This window comes from Macrosteles quadrilineatus, unplaced genomic scaffold, assembly GCF_028750875.1.
Source record: "Macrosteles quadrilineatus isolate MER2022 unplaced genomic scaffold, UCM_ALF_1.0 Scaffold_1__1_contigs__length_201487025, whole genome shotgun sequence".
In the NCBI taxonomy this organism is placed as follows: domain Eukaryota; kingdom Metazoa; phylum Arthropoda; class Insecta; order Hemiptera; family Cicadellidae; genus Macrosteles; species Macrosteles quadrilineatus.
Window position 1 is genome coordinate 72,914,082 of NW_026542594.1, and position 19,843 is coordinate 72,933,924.

The 19,843-nt window shown below is 34.2% G+C and overlaps 1 protein-coding gene across 1 annotated transcript in view; it reads right to left on the reverse strand.

Annotated features, from left to right (window-relative positions):
* The window catches only part of LOC128983579 (nucleoplasmin-like protein ANO39), an 87,915-nt gene that overhangs the window by 45,728 nt on the left and 22,344 nt on the right, over positions 1 to 19,843 (reverse strand). The window contains exons 2-3 of the mRNA XM_054402915.1: positions 10,236 to 10,357; positions 3,659 to 3,875 (exon numbers count right to left, since the gene is read on the reverse strand). Of these exons, the coding sequence (XP_054258890.1) occupies positions 3,659 to 3,875; positions 10,236 to 10,357 (339 nt within the window). The remainder of the gene's footprint in view (positions 1 to 3,658; positions 3,876 to 10,235; positions 10,358 to 19,843) is intronic.

A 19,843-nucleotide genomic window follows, 5' to 3' on the forward strand; every position in this document is an offset into this window, starting at 1 on the left:
TGATAAAGTTCTGACGTTTAGTTTACATTGTGCGAATTTTCAAAGTCATAAGATGGTTTTTGATACTCTAAAAACAGGGAGTTTTTACCTTCCGACTGTCATAAAAAATTTCCTAAACGAGCTAAAATGTTTTTGTTTTCACAGGAATACGTAGAATAAAACAACGAAAATTTATATATACTACGTGTTTTTCTAAGTTAGTTGGTCACTTTTCTGTAGAGCTCCAAACTCGAGTGTCTAAACTTTTTTCCCCGACAGTAGTCCCCAAATGGGAAATTCGCTAAAACAATTCTAAATACCAAGATACCATTTTTTAAATTGTTTTACCAAGTTTTCTGAATGGATTTGTTATACTACACCAACCCCTGTCTTTATGTCTCTCTATTATTTACTAGCTGTGTGCCCGTTCTACGCACGGGGATCTTTGTTTAATCAGTTATAACCTTCTTATATTAAGCACAGCAGTTGGTTTGCATACTTTCAGATAGATATAAGATGACCCGAAATTCTGTCAAAATGCTAAGTGAATCAGCTTGCTATATGAAATTAAGTACTATAGACGATTTAGAATGGTAATTTATAGTAAAAATTACCAAATAGGCCACGAACCATTGATACATAAACAACGTTTAAAGCGTTTGAACAATTCATGATGGTTTGCTGAATAAATGCTTCACTAAAATGCGTTATCGTTTTCTTAGCATTAAACTAACATTTTGGAATCCAGACAGAAAAAGCAAAACTTATACAGTTAAGACATCAATTAAATTGAATACGCCTGTAATAAATAAGGTGCAACACCAACGATAGCTAATTTGTAAATTAAAGTGATGTGTTGGTACGTAAAAATTATTCTTGCTGCTACCAACGGTTCGGAGGAAAAGAACCAGTACCAAAAACCAACGTTTACAGTTAAGAACTATACATCCGACCAATTATATGCGTTAATCAAGGTTATTGATCTCTTGGTTTTGGATTTTCTCGTAAAAAGTTATCGGCAATAAAGTTTTCCCATTAATTGTTTTATTTGTAAACAACTCTTACTGTAGACTTATCGGTGTCAGTTAGAAAGAAAAGAAAAAAAACATTAGAAGGAAATGTGACAAAAATCACACAACGTTGGGTTTTTGGACGTTTGTAATTTTATTTCTTAAGTAGGTAGGCCGTGTATTATAGGGAAAAGTACCAGTATCAAGGATCGTTGTCAAAAAGGTTGTTACAAATGATTGGATAGGCGTACGTACCCAAGAGAGGGGCTATGGGCCTATTGGCTGTAAGGTCCAGTGATTGCATCACACGGTGAGGAACTATTGAACTATAGTCAATGGTAGGAACAGAAAGTGACACATTGGAAAATCGAGTTTAGCATCATGCGTAAACCTCTGTTACCATCACCCACTGCAGTTGTGATTTTTTACTTTACACTTTATACACAACAGCCATTGAAGTGCCGTCAATGAGTGGAACCTTGTTTCTAAGCTAATGGCAACAATCACTAATAAATTTAAGTTTTCCAGCCTTATACAACACTGATTCAATGTCTTCTTTCTGGTTATCAAAACTCAAGAACAATTTTATACACAAAGAATCTCTGATTCCTGACCTGGATGATGCCTAGTTATTTAATTTAATTTACGGTTACACTATATTATTCCACTTGCAATTAATTAAATCCTTTATGGAAGAAACAAGTTTTTAATCTCACTTGGATGGGATTTGCCTTCAAAACGTGATCAGAAATGGTTGCGGTATTTGTAAACAACATTTAACATATCAGTTAACATATCATTGACAGCTAGAAAAATAGTCTTGATCCGAACAGCTGTTCGTTATTTTATAGATGATTATGTGATAAAAATTGGACGAAAACTTTACAAAAACCGCACAAAACTGCATTTTTGAACGTCCGTAATTTTATCTACAAATTAGTGAGGCCATATTTTAATGGCTAAAGACATTCTCGCCAATCCAGTGAATACATTAAAATGATTTGGATCTTGATAAGATACTCTCGTTTTCCAGGACAAGATTGTGTAAAATGCCATCTTGTGTGTTACAGACAGAGAGAAAGACAGACAGAAATTTAGATGAGTCTTGTTTCGGCTTCTTTAATGTATAAAACGTAAAAATAACCTAAAAATTTATGATTCTGAACAAAGTACAGACAAAACTCTAATATTATTTAAATAGATTTTTCATTAAATAAATATATATATGCATATATATGAATTTGAATGGATGGTATTTTTGGCCTCTGAGGACCTCAAAACAAAAAAGGAAATCTGTCCCGGGTCCAGGTCTTACCATGAGACCTCAGGTAATAGCTTAGTCCCCATATGGGAAATTCGCTAAAACAATTCTAAATACCAAGATACCATTTTTTAAATTGTTTTACCAAGTTTTCTGAATGGATTTGTTATACTACACCAACCCCTGTCTTTAGGTCTCTCTATTATTTATTTTTCAGGTAGGCTAATAGGGTGTTTTTCTAGTAAAAAAATGTATGCAGCAATTACACATTCTAACTTGTCAATTTTCAAGTTTAAACCCTTCTTATCAAATCAAATAACTAACATATTTAAGGTACTATAGAGGTGTGCCAGCCTGGTATTTTCAGTCCAGCAAAACTCAAAGTAATATTGTGTGATTATCGTCGTATTGTGAGATCATTGTGAAATCCAAAATATATTTCTAAAAAACTGAAACATCGTCACTGTTTTTCACAGTTGCAGCAAGATCATGAACATCACTCAAGGCCGTGTGGACATCATCATGAACGTCCGCGGTCACGGAAACGTCTTTGTCGTTGTCCGCGATCGTGACAAAATCATGAACTTTTCTTGCGGCCCTGCAGACGTCATCATCGTCTCCCGGGATTGCGGCAAAAGAATCTCCAGCGGCCATGTAAACATCATCATTGGCTCCAGTGGTCACGGAAACGTCATCGTCGTCTTGCAAGATCATGAACATCTTCCCCGGCCGTATGGACATCATTTCATTGTCTTCCATGATGGCGGCAAGATCATGAAAATCTCCCGCGGCCGGGTGGACAACATCATTGACTCCCGCGGTTACGGAAACAATCTTTATCGTCTTAGGTGATGGCGGCAAAATCATGAAAGTCGTGAATTACCGACCCATCACTATTTGTAACTTACAGAAACAATATAGGCCTATATACATTTCAAAATAACTTATTCCCTATTATGAAAAATTTCCTAAAAGAATATTTTTTATATAGCCTAATGACATAGACATACTTTTATGCAATTCAATCACAACAAAGCAATCTCAACAAGAAATAACTACCTACATGTCCACTAGTAATTTGCAGTTTATTTTAGCTCAGAATTCTCCATTAAGGTAAAAAAATATTTATTACATATACCCAGGTGTGGCTCTTAACACGTTGGGTGCTGATGACGGGAATTCCCGCCATTGCTTAACATTGAAATAAATGCAATTTTCATGTTCAAACGTGTCAAAGGCACTTTAAGTGTTAATAATTTCTGCACTACTTGTCCTGACTCTTGTTTAATGAAGATCACATAGGCCTATAAGTTACTAATAGGCAGCCTACATAATTCAAATTGATTTCCTACACGGATTTTTTTCCCTTTAGAGAAATTAATTATATTTAAGACAGATATTAACTCACATCCAACAGAGTGATTGCCAAGCAGATGGACAGGGCCGTTTCCTTGTATTAACTTGAATGTGACGGGGGGGTCAGGGAACAAAAGGTCCAAGACAGCCTGAGACTGAGATCCACCCTTCAGAACTGCGATTGGAAACTTGATGTCTGATTTATAACCCATGGCTTCGGCTTGAACAACGTTAACTTCACCATCTGTGCATTTGGGTCCCAGAACAGCCTAAAAAACCAACATTTAACAAATTTCAAGTCATATTTTACAGATTAGTAGGGGTGGGCGAGTACTCGACCTTCGAGTAATTACTCGAGTTTTTTCAAATACTCGACCTCGAGTCGAGTAGTAATTACTACTCGAAAATTCGAGTCGAGTATTTATAAATAGTGCCACTTCACGATTTTCTACACCCATATTTAATAAATTGTATTTTGTTTTGTGTTGGTGCCTTATTTAATCCCCATTCCTACAAAAAACAACTATCAAACCTCATATAGGTTAGACCAGCGTAAACCAAATGTTCAACAAACACCCATCGTCATTTGGCAGAGCTAGCAAGAGGACTATTAACTAACAACAGACTTTCACTTTCCTACAACAGTCAACAATACGTCTCGATAACGATACAGCAAGTTGAAATAGCATTGAATGAATCTATCGAATTGCAATAGTCGATAGTCAACAAGGGAGTCTCGTGACTAGTATAACAATGGCAGACGATTCTTGAAGACAATATAAAGTACAGTATCAGATTTAGTTTGAACTGCCATAAAAATATTTTATACCAAAATATAGAAATGACAAAATATTTAATACCAAAATATAGAAATACAACAAATAAAAATAACCTGTTGTAGCATAATATTTTTTCACATAAATCGGTATTGGTGTTTAGTTTTACAAACCGATAAGTTACACTGCAAGGAACATCGATGCATCTGAATGACGCAATCTCATTGGGTCTTGGCAGAAAGAAAAGATCAGTTCCACTTTAAACTCTGTGTTGTCAGATGGACGATAATTGTTGTACTTTTACAGCTGTGGTATTGGCGTAAACAAACTATAAGTATAGTTTATTTTCTATTCAGTTTACATAAACATGATTAAAATTAGTCAAACTATTATTTTTTTTTACGAAATAAAAGCTATAGCAATTTTATAATAATTTTACCGACATTCACCATAATGGTGTAATGATAAATATGGCAACGTCAGCCCTGCAAAACAGCTGTTTGATGGGAAAACAAAGCAGAAGCAGAATGAGCAGACTGACTAGAAAGAGAGAGAGAGAGAGAGAGAGAGAGAGAGAGAGAGAGAGAGAGAGAGAGAGAGAGAGAGCAGATATGGTGACAGCTGGCGTAACAACAAAACAATGGATTGGAGTGATTGAAGTTATGTCAATGTCAGTTTTGAATGTTTTTACTTTAACGTGAATTTGTAACTTAAAATAAAATTGATTTTGTTAGTGGAAGTTTAATAGAAAGTAAAATAAACTCTGTAAATAAATTCTGTTTGTAATTTTGATTGTGCAATTTTCAATCTGGTGACAGAAACATGACAGCGACAGTTTGAATTGTAACTTAACCTAGAAATGGGAGTTTATAAAGAAAGGCCAAATAGGCTATACCGGGCTACAAAGAAATGTGTTTTATTTTAACCCTCGAGCTGGCAGTCTTTTTATGCTGTGGTGGCAAGGGTTTTTAATGGGTCGCGCAACATGTTTTATAACACATTTTTTAAACAGTAAATAAGTTTGTAAATACCAATACGAAAATAGTGAAATAGAGTGTTGCATAGCTGTTTACATTATATATCTTTTTTTTCAGCAAAAAACAAGGAATAATGTATTATATAAATTTTATATATGAAATTTTGATTTACAAAAAAAAATTGTATATTTACTTAGCAGAATTTTTTTATATTTATATGCATATATATATTCCGTTCTATAACTCAAACCATTGAACTCAAAATAATTTTTCAAAATATACAAATTGTGCACAATTTCATGAGGAAAAGAATGATATATAATACATGTACCTTGTTCCTAAAAAAAAAATACTTATAACGGTTTTTATTACTATATACACATTCGTTGTACAACCTACACGAATACTTGAAGCAAAAGGGGTCATCTCCATCTGACATAAAGTCCTTACCGCTGTACAGTTCCGAATGGAGGACGTAAGAGGTTTCGCTGTCACAAATTTCGAATTTTTTTTATGCCAAACCTGTTGTGCCTCTTGTTAGGCATACATTGTACAGTAGACCCCCTCTTAACCGACCTCGTATTAACCGATAATCAAGTTATCCGCCTTCGATCGTGAAATAATTCAGTTTGTTTTAACCGACCTTGCTTTGAGAGCAGTTCGGTTTAACCGCCGCTTTCTAGGAATCTCGGCATTTCCGCTCCCACGCTGGGCGATGAGAACTGAACCATACGCTTATCTCTACAGGATATGACTAAGAATAGGTTATTTTGTATTGATCACAAAAAATATAGCATAGCCTATTGTCAGTTTGTCATCATCGTTCGTTATCGTAGCTTGACCACATCTGATCTGATATGTTATCTGTGCGGCAAATTTATAACATCATAAAGTGCGTTACGATTTTGAGAACTGATTATCTTATCGCTGGAGTAAACAAACAACGCAACTTGTAGGGAGGGCAGGGTAGGGGGGTTAACAACTCTAAGGTCAAGAGTTTTTTGCCTCGCTCGAGCCTACAGTGAGGGGTTATAAATAAACATCCTGTCCCTTGTAACAAAATGGTTGCTTGTATGGTGTCGTGCTCCGAGCGCCGACTGGCGCGAGCGCCGCGGCTTAATTAGTGGTGCGAGCGCCGAAGCCATAAATCTTGTAAGGGTCTGCTCAATGAAGCAGATGTGACGAGGGTTAACATGATAATCTGTGGTACTTCTTATACCAACTCCCACAATGGAGATGGTTGCTACTCTAAAATTACTGTCAGATGAAATAAAATCCCTAGATGCAGCCGAAGTTTAAACGTTACCGGTCACAAGAGAAGCTGATGAATGCTAGCAAGTGATTGACAGGGAAATTATTAATCAATTTAGTTTCTTTATTTTATCGATACAAATCAAATTATTTATACAAATCGCTACAAAATCAACAAAAAACATCTGCAAGCATCTCAATAGTAGATAAGAGGGTAAACTTTTATGCTATTGTTATTAGATGTAAGAACGCTCTTAAAAAAACAGGCTTCAAAAGCTCGCATATATGGGCGCAGATGAGTCATGGCGACATGGATAATTTGACATGTTTAAGTGTACACTTGATTTATCCGGTTCGTTAACTAGATGTCAAAACTGTCAAAACATAGTCAGGTAGTCCACGCGGCGCTCGGGCCACTCGGCGCTCGCGCCACGTAACCGCTTGTATCTATAATTTCGACAAAAGGTTATGTAGGCTACTGTATTACGATGGATTCGGAGAGCATCAATTAATACATTACAGTACCAAACTTATTAAAATAGGAATTTTATTGACTGTTGCCTTGTTGCTTAGTACTGTAATACATTCCACTGAAAGTAGGCCTATTAGACTTAACCGTGTTTTGTGTTTATTTGTGACTTTTCCATCAATACGAAAAAGGAGATAAGAGTAGTTTATTTTATAAATAATGCAAGTATGACTTAAAAATATTGATTATATAATTCCAAAAATGAATAGCATCTCATTATGTTATAATTTTAGGGATTGCCCGTTTTAACCGACCTTTTGAGTTATCCGACGTAGGTCCGGTCCCATTAGGGTCGGTTAAGAGGGGGTCTACTGTATATAAATACATCTGTTCTTCATCCCTACCATGCTTTCATCTATGCAGATAGGCTGTTTTGGCAAAAAAAATTGCTTAAACTTACCATTTAATTCGTCTATATATAATTTTGTGCCAAGGGTCGAAATCAGGTTGTCCGCGAGGAATCGCTGGTTCACAGTTGCAATGCAGCATAGAACTGATGAGCTGGAATCTTTTCAATGACATCGTCTCAGGAAAGAAAGGTGTTCTTTGAGTTTTAGAAGTGTCCCAATAGGATTCAATATTTTGCTTATGAATTAGACCCACATTCAGCATAATTGCAATGAACTTTTTCATTTCTTTCACTGTGACGTCAAACCAAGATCTCAATCGACTGTGCCTACGCATCCTTCCTGAATCATTAGCATTTTCAATGTTTATTGCAGCATACTTATTAGTTTCACGTACAATCATCCTCCATATAGTCTGAGTAAAAAATAAAAATAAATAAGCTAAAGGTGGAGAGTTACGCGGGGGACAGTTCTGAATTCCAGTGCATCCCTCCCTTACCAAAAAGTCTGCAACCTTTTCTTCTTCTGGGGGGTAAACCAACACCCATCTTGGGTCATTAGAAATTGGTAAAGGCCTAGGAATATTAGGCAACATATTGTCAGCAGGCACAGCAGGTTCATTAGGCCTAGGCCCAGGCACAATAGGTGAGTCAGGCCTAACTGGCTCTTCATTTCTTACCTGAGGTTTGAAATCTGTATCATGTTCCCTAGTCCAATCTGATATTTCCTCCTCATTGGGCACATAGTCATCCGAGCTACCAGAAGAAGAGTCGGTTAAGCTATGTTCATCATCACTAGAAGTTAGGGGATTGTCACTTGGAGTATTTTCGTCAGGTTCACTATCACTAGTCTCCTCGCCACTTAGAATTGGGTCATAGTTCAACTCTCGTAATTCACTAGATCGGTCACGGTAGTTACGATCAGACATCTTGAAGTGAAATAAACTCAAATTTCAATAAAAAATTAAACTTATAACACCGAAACTAACCAAACACAACGCGAAATAAACAACAACAACAACAGAACAGACGCCGGTAACAAGCGATTGCGTCATCATGACATTATGACAATGTCGTCAGCTGATGCGTTATTTTCATAGAGTTTTAAGTTTTCCCAAAGGCAACCAAATAGTTTAAATGCACATCAATCGATAGATTATTAATTTCTGAACCGAATAAATACTATATTAAGTGATATTTGTTTCATTTTCGTGCTAAAATCGGCGATTTCCGTGACGTTGTAAATCGTTCGGCCGTGGCGTAAATCGCCCGATATCGGGCGCATGCCAGCTCGAGGGTTAAATTAAGTGTTTAATGTGGGATTTTATTTAGAGATAATAGCCCTACTATGTTTTTGTTTGATATTTTCAGTCTGTCAGAGACGAGTGACTTGATCATTTTTATAAATGTACTGAGTGAAGAGGATAGCCCTAGTACCCATAACCTTCAAACTTAAGAGAGATGAAGTGCTTATCTAAGTGATTATTTTAAAATACCTAATTGAATATTGATGTTTTTAACTTGTGATACAATATGTAGTTTGATATTAGTTTTCTGTTTTATAAATAAATTTATTTTTATAAATTCTGTTTCTTATTTGAATTGAAATTATTCTTAAAGTTACCTTATTAAGTTAGTTAAGTTAGTTAGGTTGATTATCATGTTAGTGAGGAGGAATTAAAGGCAAGAAAAAAAAACACACAATAACAAGTAATGTGTAGGCCTAGGCCTAAATAATTGAATGCTGCAGTCAACAAGTAGTCTAGGCCAAATTTTTTATTAGGCCTAAGGTAGGAGGTACTAATAATTAGTAACCATATAACTTAGAAAATTTTGTATAAGTACTAAAACTACCTATTTAGGCCTAGGCAGGGTTTAGGCTAGGATGAAATTTGTTTCAGCAAAATTCTGCAAACTCTCTGCAAAGACAAAAACTAAGTTAACTGTAGAAAAAATATTATTCAATAACTTAAGCATTTAAAACAAAAAATTCCAGTAGGCTAATATTACATTTGTTTGAACATTACATCTTTCAATTTTATTTGTAGAAAATTTGCCATAGGCCTAGCCTGCAAAACAATGTAAACTTAGCATTTATTTTCAGTTGTGAATAGCAAGATGCTAAAAATACTACCGCAGCTTAAACCCAGGGCCTAGGCCTACTTAACGCGCAACTACTCGACTCGACTTTTTACTCAAATACTCGACTCGATTCGAATTGAAAAATCACTACTCGCCCACCCCTACAGATTAGCTACATTTCTCACTAAATTTAGGGCCGATCTTTTGACATTGAAATTTAGAGAGATCGTTTGACCTCTAAACCTCTGTCCAGCATTCTCATTTTTCACTACATTAGTTTACTACCAGGGACTTTGTTAACCACTGTAACTCTGCAATTTAAAATGTAGGTAGGCCTATATATAGAAATGTAGGCGACTTGACCCTTTTCTTAATTGAATCTTACTAGTGAAAATGACATGTTCATTGCAGATTATCTAGGAGATAATGCAAGCCAGTCTAACATTGGGGCGTCTTTTTTTAAACCTATAAATAATTTTGAACTTATGTCAAGATCTTTATTTTTCAAAGATTAGTTGTTTAGCAAAAAAAAAAAACTAAACAAATTCAATTTAGCCACGTGAAAATCTAGTTCCATCACAAAGGAGGGGTTTGTTCAATAAGATAGATTTTAATTTAAATTACCATTAAGCTTTTAATTAAAATCTTAAGTTATATTCAATGCTTACCTGTTTGACAACAAGTGTGTGCTCTCCTCGTAGAGCGTGTGAATCATTGGCATCAGGGCCTCCAGGAGACTTCATGTCTGGATCCCATATTTCTGATGAGTGGTCTTTGCTTAAAGTCAGACCTGTGAAATAACAATTACTGTATTGTGAAATCCTTGAAACATCACTAATTCATTTTTCTAAAAACAGTGATATTTCAGACCTTTCAAATATACCTGTCCTAATGGGTAGGCTATACATTCATTACGTCCGCACGGGTGAGTACTTACTACGACTATCCGCAGTACTATCCTGATAATTAGACCAATTCGTAAATTACAAGGAAAAATGTGGTTCGGATTCCACTATAAACTGTAGGTCCCTTAGTTGCCATTAGCTGTATGGGCTATTAATTAACAGCTGTGTCTAAGGAACATGTCGGCCTTAGTCACTAACAAGACTACAAGATCGCGCCACTCATCCTACACTCATCCTTCACTCATATTTGGGTTAAAATACGCACATAGTGGCGTCCCCATCTTAAATAATTGATAATTGATTAGTAATTCCAGGTAGGCCTAGTTGGTCAAACTTTTCATGCCAAACTTTTCAAGGTGTTTTCGCACCAACTCCCGCAATGCTGTTTGTTAACATGTACAAAATTTAGTAAAACAGACCTTACAACTTAAGGTATGGTAAACTATACGTAAAATTCTCTCAAAGCAGGCAAGTCTTCAAAAAATTCTGCTTAGCATAATATGATAATACAGTGTAGTTCTATGTAGGATTAAGTTAAGTTAATTTCTGCCTGTGTTGCCAAATCTGGCCAAGATTGAGAAAATGTTGATTGGTAGGGTTCAAACCAGAACTGTTGGTTCACCAGATGACATTACCAAGCAAACAGAAAAAGTACTGATACATATGATAACTTAGGCTATGACCGTACATAGAATCTGGCCAAGATTGTGAAAATGTTGATTGGTAGGGTTCAACCAGAACTGTTGGTTCACCAAATTACATTACCAAGCAAACAGAAAAAGTACTGATACATATGATAACTTAGGCTATCTATGTAATAAATCTTATTAGGTAGGGTCTATCCATATCAAGTGATCCAACAGGGGTTGCTTGACCATTTTTAAAATAAATAATATTTTTATCCTAGATACCTTTATCAATTCCGGGTTCAAAAGTGATTTGAAATATTTTTTATCTATTTTGTTACTCCTACGGCGGCCATTTTTGTTTTGCGGAACACGCAAATTTTTGCTCATGTAAGGGTTTGCGTTAACTTGCACAACTCGGTAACCATGAACACTAGAGTGATGAAACAAAAAGCATTTTAATCTGGAAGAAACAGCCTAAATATTATGTTCAGTACATATTTATTGAAATGTGTATCAAAAACAGTTTTAAACCCATCTCAACATTTCATAAGAAAACGGAAAAATTTCAACTTTTGAAGGCGTATTACCATTGGAACGAATAAAATCTCAGACTTCATTTTTTTTGTGTGTGTAGCAACTCAGTAGAACGGTTTGTATTTCAAATATCAACCATGAGACTTAATTCCTTTAAAAGTTATAATTTTTCAAAAACTGAAATTTTTTGAAAAATTCAAATTTTGAGTCTCAATATCTTTGTTGGGACAAAGTTTAAAAATCAGAAATTTTTACCAAAAACCCCTCTTATGGTTGTTATACTGCTGTATGAATTTCATCTTTGAGATTTACTTTTAAGCTAAGTTACAGTATCATGAAAATCGCAAAAACCCCATAAGCTCGGCCAACGCGGCTAGTACTGTAGGTAGCTTAACCCTCCCAGTGTTACTTGACGAAAATTCGACAAGCAGCACACTTTGTGTAGTGTTACTTGTCGATTTTTCGACACGCAGACATCGTTTACGGCGAAGGCTCTATGACTGACTGAATCGGATTGAACTGGATCGAGTTAGGTATCGTTCTTTCCGTAATATTCTAAGCTTTCTCCAGAGGTCTGTCTCTAAGCGCTATTCATTTTAGTTCCGAAAATATTGTAGCAGACAGCTGACGTGCGTGTATTTGTAAACAGCTAGGTTCCCCCGGACCGATGACTGATGTGTTTTATTACGTTTATCATTGTTTTAGTGTTAAAAATCAAAAGTAGTGATATACGTGGTGCATTATAAGAAGATTTAAGTGGTTTTGAAGTGCTGGTTGATGATCCTGAAGAAGTAGGTAGTGATATTGATGTAAATTATCAGCCAGATTCCTAGCTATGGTTAGGCTATGCATTCTTAGCTAAACGCTATGTACTGAAATCAGTTTTTTGCCCATAACTTATTTATTTGCAAATATACTTCCTTATATTATTATATATTTGTAATCCTCATAAAATTTAGAACAAAGTGGCTATTTTCAAATATTTATAGGCCTATAATTTATACAATTTCATTGAGCGCGAACTTATTTTTTTTTTGAAAATTTTCGAAATTATATTTTTTTTACCTAAAAATTTTTTTTTTTAGAAATGTTCCTTATGTTTTATATATAATATTGAAGCCCATGATTTTCCAAACAAAATGGTATATAGAACATTAGAATTAACTTTGTTTTAAGCTTCTCAGATCCGTTTTAATAAAACCTTGCAAATGCGCCAAAAATAGGTGGACATTAAGGCCTAAACTATGGACACTTGGAGGGTTAAAAATTAATTTATAGGTGTAGGTAATTATTTTATTTAATGTAAACTTACCTGACTTACTTTAAAGTAATGTAGCCTATAGCCTTTACTTGCAAATTTCTTGTCTTATGTGAAATTTAAAAAAAAACTTTTTATCAGATTATTTTCATTCAGGTTTACACCTTTTTTCAATAGGCCTAAATATTTTGAACTCATTTATTAATTTTTTGAACCACTTTCATTTTAATAAAGAATATTAGAAATTTCACATACAAAAGCTGTTTGAAAGACAAGTTCTTAAAGTATACAACTTTTTTACTTGTTAGTGTTTTTTGTTCTACTTTGATCATGCTAATTAGGAAGTTTGGACGTTTCTTCATTTAGTTTGGGTTTGTCCTTCCAGTGGTTTTTGTCAGTTAAAAGAGATTTAATTTTCTTAAAACTTTGTTTATGGGCACCCAAGCTTGGTCTTTCTAATTTGTTTTAAAGGCGGTTGGTTGTTGGTCCTGCTGGATCTTTATTTTGATAACTGATGTCAATCACCTCTGCCACCCACCACTGTCATACACAAATGCAATAGAGTCTTTGGTATGAAGTGTAATTTTTACAGCTTTCAGTTGCTAGTGAGGTTACGAAGCACCTAACATTACTACTGTCCGGTACAGGAATAAAACAATGGAAGCTTCTTGTTCCAGTAATCTTTAAACATTTCTCAAATCGGTCCAGGAGTTTGTTGTAGTGGTGTTCAGTGATTTCTTCATCTGTTATAAAAATGAATTATTTTGTTAAGAAAACTGTGTTTTGTGACTCATTTACAACTTCCTGTAGGTACTGGAGACTGTATCAGTTCCCACAGAATATGAGTTATTTTTTTCAAAATACCACAATAAACACTTTATTGATTTGTGTTATACAGGTTACGGTACATTAAATCTAACTGGAAAATAAATTTTAAGACCTCAATATAAATAGAATTAACTAAGTTTTATTTAAGTTAAATGATGAATAAAACTTAAAATTTAGCAGGATTTTATTTATTTTTAGTACCGTAGCGGTATATATAGGCCTAATTTGTACTTTGGGTAGTACAAAGTTTAAGTTAAAAATCTGTTTTGGATTTTTGAAATGTACATTAAGATAAGTTTACATTAAATAAAATAATTACCTACACCTATAAATTAATCTTTAAGCTCCCTACAGTACTAGCCACGTTGGCCGAGCTTATGGTTTTTTTGTGATTTTCATGATACTGTAACTTAGCTTAAAAGTAAATCTCAAAGATGAAATTCATACAGCAGTATAACAACCATAAGAGGGGTTTTTGGTAAAAATTTCAGATTTTTAAACTTTGTCCCAACAAAGATAGGCCTATTGAGACTCAAAATTTGAATTTTTCAAAAAATTTCAGTTTTTGAAAATTATAACTTTTAAAGGAATTAAGTCTCATGGTTGATATTTGAAATACAAACAGTTCTACTGAGTTGCTACCCACACAAAAAAAATCAAGTCTGAGATTTTATTCGTTCCAATGGTAAGAGATAAAAAAAAATTAAAATCACTTTTGAACCCAGAATTGATAGAGGTATCTAGGATAAAATTATTATTTATTTTAAAAATGGTCAAGCAACCAATTATTTTATTTCTGGATCACTTGATATGGATTGACCCGGTAATAATAATGGTAAGTTAAATAACTAACTGCTATGATGTTTGTAAACAAAGCTTGAAAATTATGCTCATGGCTAGCTCGGGGCTTATGGTTATGATCGAAGGCCATCTACAATGATATCATTTAAAGATTATTCATGGCGGCTAGGCTTAAAATGCAACTCCAAATTTACAATACAAAAATATAATTTTATTTTATGAAAACCCAAAACTGATAATGAAAGAAAATACCCCCACCACAGCAAACCTGCAGACTAGGTGAATTTCCATTTGCCTGATTGGATTTACACTAAAATGTCTCATTTATTCCCTACTAGCAGTCATACCCGTGCTTCACAACGGGAAGAGAACGCTAAAGAGAAAAATTATGTTCCATAGATTTGCTGTATGAAGATAAACTTTTAGTGATCCACTAAAAAGTATTTAACTGGCTACTCCGTTTCCCAAACATTATTTTTTGGGAAATAAACCATACAAACACAATAGATTTTTGTTAAAAAAATAGGAAAAAAGAAATTCAATAAGGTAATTAACTACGCTCTTAAAAAATAAAACGCCTTATTCCCACAATATCAACAATCTATATATTAATTTGAAACTGTTTTTCTTTGTCATAGCTAAATTGAGAGAACGGCTGGGCGTAGAAACTCGGTAGAGGAGTCTAAAGAAAGGTCTTGGTCTGTAGATGAGCCATCAAAAGAGAAACGTGGTAAATTCCCTTGGGGCTCTGCCCCAGTGGCCATTGAATTCCCATCCCAAGTTATTCTTATGGAGAAAAAACTGGGTTTTTGTCCCAGCTAATTTGAGAGAACGGCTGGGCGTAGAAACTTGGTAGGGTCTTTAAATAAAGGACTTGGTCTGTAGATGAGCCATCAAAAGAGGAAAGAGGTAAATTCCATTGGGGCACTGCCCCAGAAGCCTTTAAAGTTGCCTCTTCAGATTTGTTTACATTACGACCATATGCATAATTCTAAACTACTTTTTTTAATGCAACAGCTGTTAGTATTTAAATTGTGATTTTTTGAATTTGTCAAACTGAAGTACAGTATTTGCAATGGATGTTTCTGATTTTAAAATTGATTTTCTTCTGCATCGTGTCATGTTTTGCAATATAATGTTCTATTACCAAATCAGTGGACAATCCTAATATCACAGTAACATTTCAAATTATTTCTTATGGAGTTAACTTATATCTATTGTATGGGTTGGTTTCTGCCTTTTTTACCACTTCTTGGAGATTGTACGTAGGTGATATTCTTTGGCATATTGCATCTGTGTAGACGAAACTTGGATTGGGGTAAATAATACAATGGAAAAGAGCGAGAAATCCTGGACAATTTGATACAGGCTAAAAATAAAACTGAATTAGAACACTGTGCTACATTTCTTGAGCAATCATTGAAATAACCGATTTGCAAACAATGGAAACATAGAAAAAGTCATAGAACACAACCAAGTAGAAGAAATAGAAATAATGTTGTTTTTTTTTCATTAAAAACACGAAAAAAGATCAGCTTTTTGAAAAAAGATAAGATATTTACAAAAGATTTTGATTATATCTAACTGTTGTGTAGATCGTGAGTATTTCCATAATCTTTGAGTCGCCTGTAGGCCCTAATGCTTCGCAATTGCTCGAATTCGAGCAACAGGTACACTAGTTATTTATTAAATTAAAAACATAAACATGAACCTCTAAAATGCTGCTTGGTTAAAATTAGCTGTTGTCATCAATTTAAACAATTAATAGTGCTGCACCCTGTTGGTAAACCTTAATAACTTTTTAATGCTATTGAACATCACAGAATCAAATTGTTTAGTTGAAACAACTGTTGAGATTATTTGATTCCATTTAAATATGAGTCCTCATAAGGTTAACATGGAAAACTTCAGAGGCACTGGGAGCCCTTTTGACGGATCTGCACCAAACTTCACACAAACCATCCTTGAAGAAAGCTTAATAATTCCTGAAAGTTTCATTGCATCTATCGAGTGGTTTTGGAGTCCATAACATTCAAATATATATAGGCTACAAACTTCCTCTTTCATAAATATAGATTTAAATAGCATTTAGCTAGAGTACACTTAGGTTTGCTGCAATAGGGAGGGTAAAAAGGAGTTTTTACTGTTTATTTGTAAAATTTTAATACTTTAGTATGAAATGAATGCATTTTCCAAATATGATAAAAATATGCTCATAAACAAGCAAACTAGGCCTACAACAGTTAAAAATTTTCTCCATAAGAATAACATGGGAATTTTAACCCTAGGAGTGGCAAATCAACAAAAAATGTTGATTTCAAAACGTGTTACTGGAGTGGCGGGCAACAAAATTTTTCAATTAGCATAACGTTTTTCCCATTGCATGTTACACACAGTTATAGCATAGACTAAGCAACACAAGTAGACTCCTCATCCCATTGTAAATTTTGAAGCTTGTTTTTCATGTCTAGTTCATGTACGTCCACACTGATCGCTGGGGTAGACCACATTTTGTTTCTATTATTTTAGGGTTATTTTCATGATTTGTGCTTTACTATTTGGTTATATAACTAGGGGACCAGTTATTCTTTATGATTAAATCGTTTTATATGATTAAATGAGGTTTTAAATGACTGAAATAACAAGAAACAAATTGCAAACAAAACATAACCTCTACAGTTGGACGTACAGAACAAACAATAAAATTGGCTTTAGCTGTTCCATAAGGATGATAAATCTACTAAGGGAGTATGATTTATCCATGGTTATAGTTAGTGAAATGACATAACTCTTATACCAATGGAAAGATGAGATTCTGAAGTTTCATTTTATTATAAGAATGAACCTTATAACATAAGTATCGATCCAATCATGAGTCACATTTGAATGAAAATAATGTACGAACTCGCAACCGCCATGTTTTGTTGTGAAATTGTAAAAGATGAGTAATTTCAAAAAATCACAGCAGACATAATTTTTGTTTCTAGCAAAGACAAGTGATACCACTGCAACAAGGAGGAAGTAAACTTTCATTTTGTATAAAGTATAATGTCAATACATTCCAACAGCTGATAAAAAATTATTGTAAATAGCCAATTTTTACGTGAGACTAGTGTGGCACAATTTGAAAAATACAAGAACGTTGTATAGGCTATATGCTCTTATAGACTAAGAGAAGTATAGTTCAATGTTGTCAGGCTAGTCACACAAATAGAAGCTTTGGATTTTTCAATGCTGAAAGAACAAAACACTTGTCATCGTCTAAATTAAAATGGCGGCGTCGTCGTGAGTTTTTGCTTGATAACAAGACGAAAAGTGAGTTTTATCCGTATTTAACAGTTTAATGTGCGCTTTAGTATTTGGTGTAATATTTATGCATTATTTCGCATAAATATGTACACACTAGTGGCTTGTCTAGGGACATAAGTCCCTAAAAAGCTCAATAATATAAAACAAATCATCTAATATTTAAACAAACTAAGAAATATATTATCTATGTGTCAGAATATATATCCCTGTAAGCCATATCTTTTGTGGAAAAAACAGTTTATTGTTTGTCTTTGTTAGCCTTTGTTGAGGTTATTTTCAATAAATCATTCGAATCCCTAGATAGGTTTAACCCTGCTAAAGGCAGCAAACATATAATTGTTTGTGAATAAATACTGGTTCATTAGGGTAGCTTTGGTCTTGGGAGTGATAAAAAAAGACCTCCCTGATTTGAATTTTGGAAATTGTCTTCGTCAAAAATACGAAAAGGTAAATAAAGGTGTGTTGAGGTAAGCTTCGTTTTTGGCCAAACCCGCTAAATTAGCATCCCTACCCAGTACGGTATATATTTATAAGTTTATATTATAACAGTAGTGAAAAGTAAAGGCATTCCATTGACCAAACTTAACCCTAGATTTTTCTGATCAACATAAAAAACAACAATTAGTCTAAGTGTATGTGGTGGTATTCCTCTTAAAGGTGAGATTGACGTTACATATTCTACCAAATTAGGCCTAATCATCGGCTGATTCTTAACTCTTTTGCGAGCAACAGACAGGACCTGAAAATCTCCAAACAATATTGTTTTTCCTCCCATTGGAACTTGTCATAGTACTTACTTAATTAACAAATATATATTTCCTGTACGAACCTATTCCATCTTTATTCCGAGATTACTTTCTAAGAGTAGCCATTGAGGTTATTCCACTTCATACAAAATATTGATTAAACACTACAATAAATATCAAATTTAAAATAAAGAAAGTTTTTTTTAACTTTATTTAATTTACAATCTGTTCATGTTATATATGCTGTGTTGGTTTAACCTATAGTCAATGGTTAAACTTACTGGTTTTAAATTACCAGCTGTGGTCAATGTTAATATTGTATGCTTACTAATAATTAAAACACATGTTATTAATTTAAAGGAGAGATTGTAAACTAATGTGTTGAGTTTTATGTCGGCTTATAAAGAAGATGTTAGTCAAAATGGTTCAAATAAATTATTGTCACTACTTTCACTAAGTACTCTTGTTTTTGTCAGTTTATTCGTAACATTGTGGCGTCCAACGTGTTGGCATTGGTGGAAGTAATTTATTTGTTGGAAAAGTGTAGATTTTATTTGAACCATGGAGGCCTTGTTAAAAAGAAGGAAAGTTTTGAGAAGTACATTTAGTAGAACAATATCAAAGTTTAATGAAGTATGTCAAGAAGAATTTGATAGAGCTAATGCTCTTTATGGCGTAATAGAACAAAGGTATAATGAGTTACATGAAATTGATAAAGAAGTATTCAATTTAATGCTTGAAGAAAGTACTGAAGAAGAAATTGAAGCCGAACTTGCAAAACAGGATGAATATAAGGAGACTTTTGAATCAATCAAATACAAGTTGAGAGTAAGTAACAGACTAGAAGATGAAGCTCGTTCTCTCAGCGATGCTGTAAGTAACAACAGTACTTTAGTACCTAAGCAAAACAAAGAACATAGTTTGTCTCTGATGCAGTTTTACGACAAATTAGAATGTCAACTACGAGCCTTGGAAAGCTTAGAGGTAACAACAGATAAATGTGCTTGTGTTTTGTTGCCTTTAGTAGAGTCCTGCTTACCAGATGATCTTCTTAGAGCTTGGCAGAGATGCAGTTTGTCTTCAGATGGAGAGAATAAAGAATCATCAGAAACAGAAGAGCAGACATTGAAGAGATTGCGGCAGTTCATCAAATCAGAAGTTGAAGGTGAAGAAAGAATTGTTTTGGCTAAGACTGGTTACGGTACGAGTAAGAGGGTAAGCCCTAGAAGTAATATTGATAAAACATCAAACAATATGCCTTCAGCA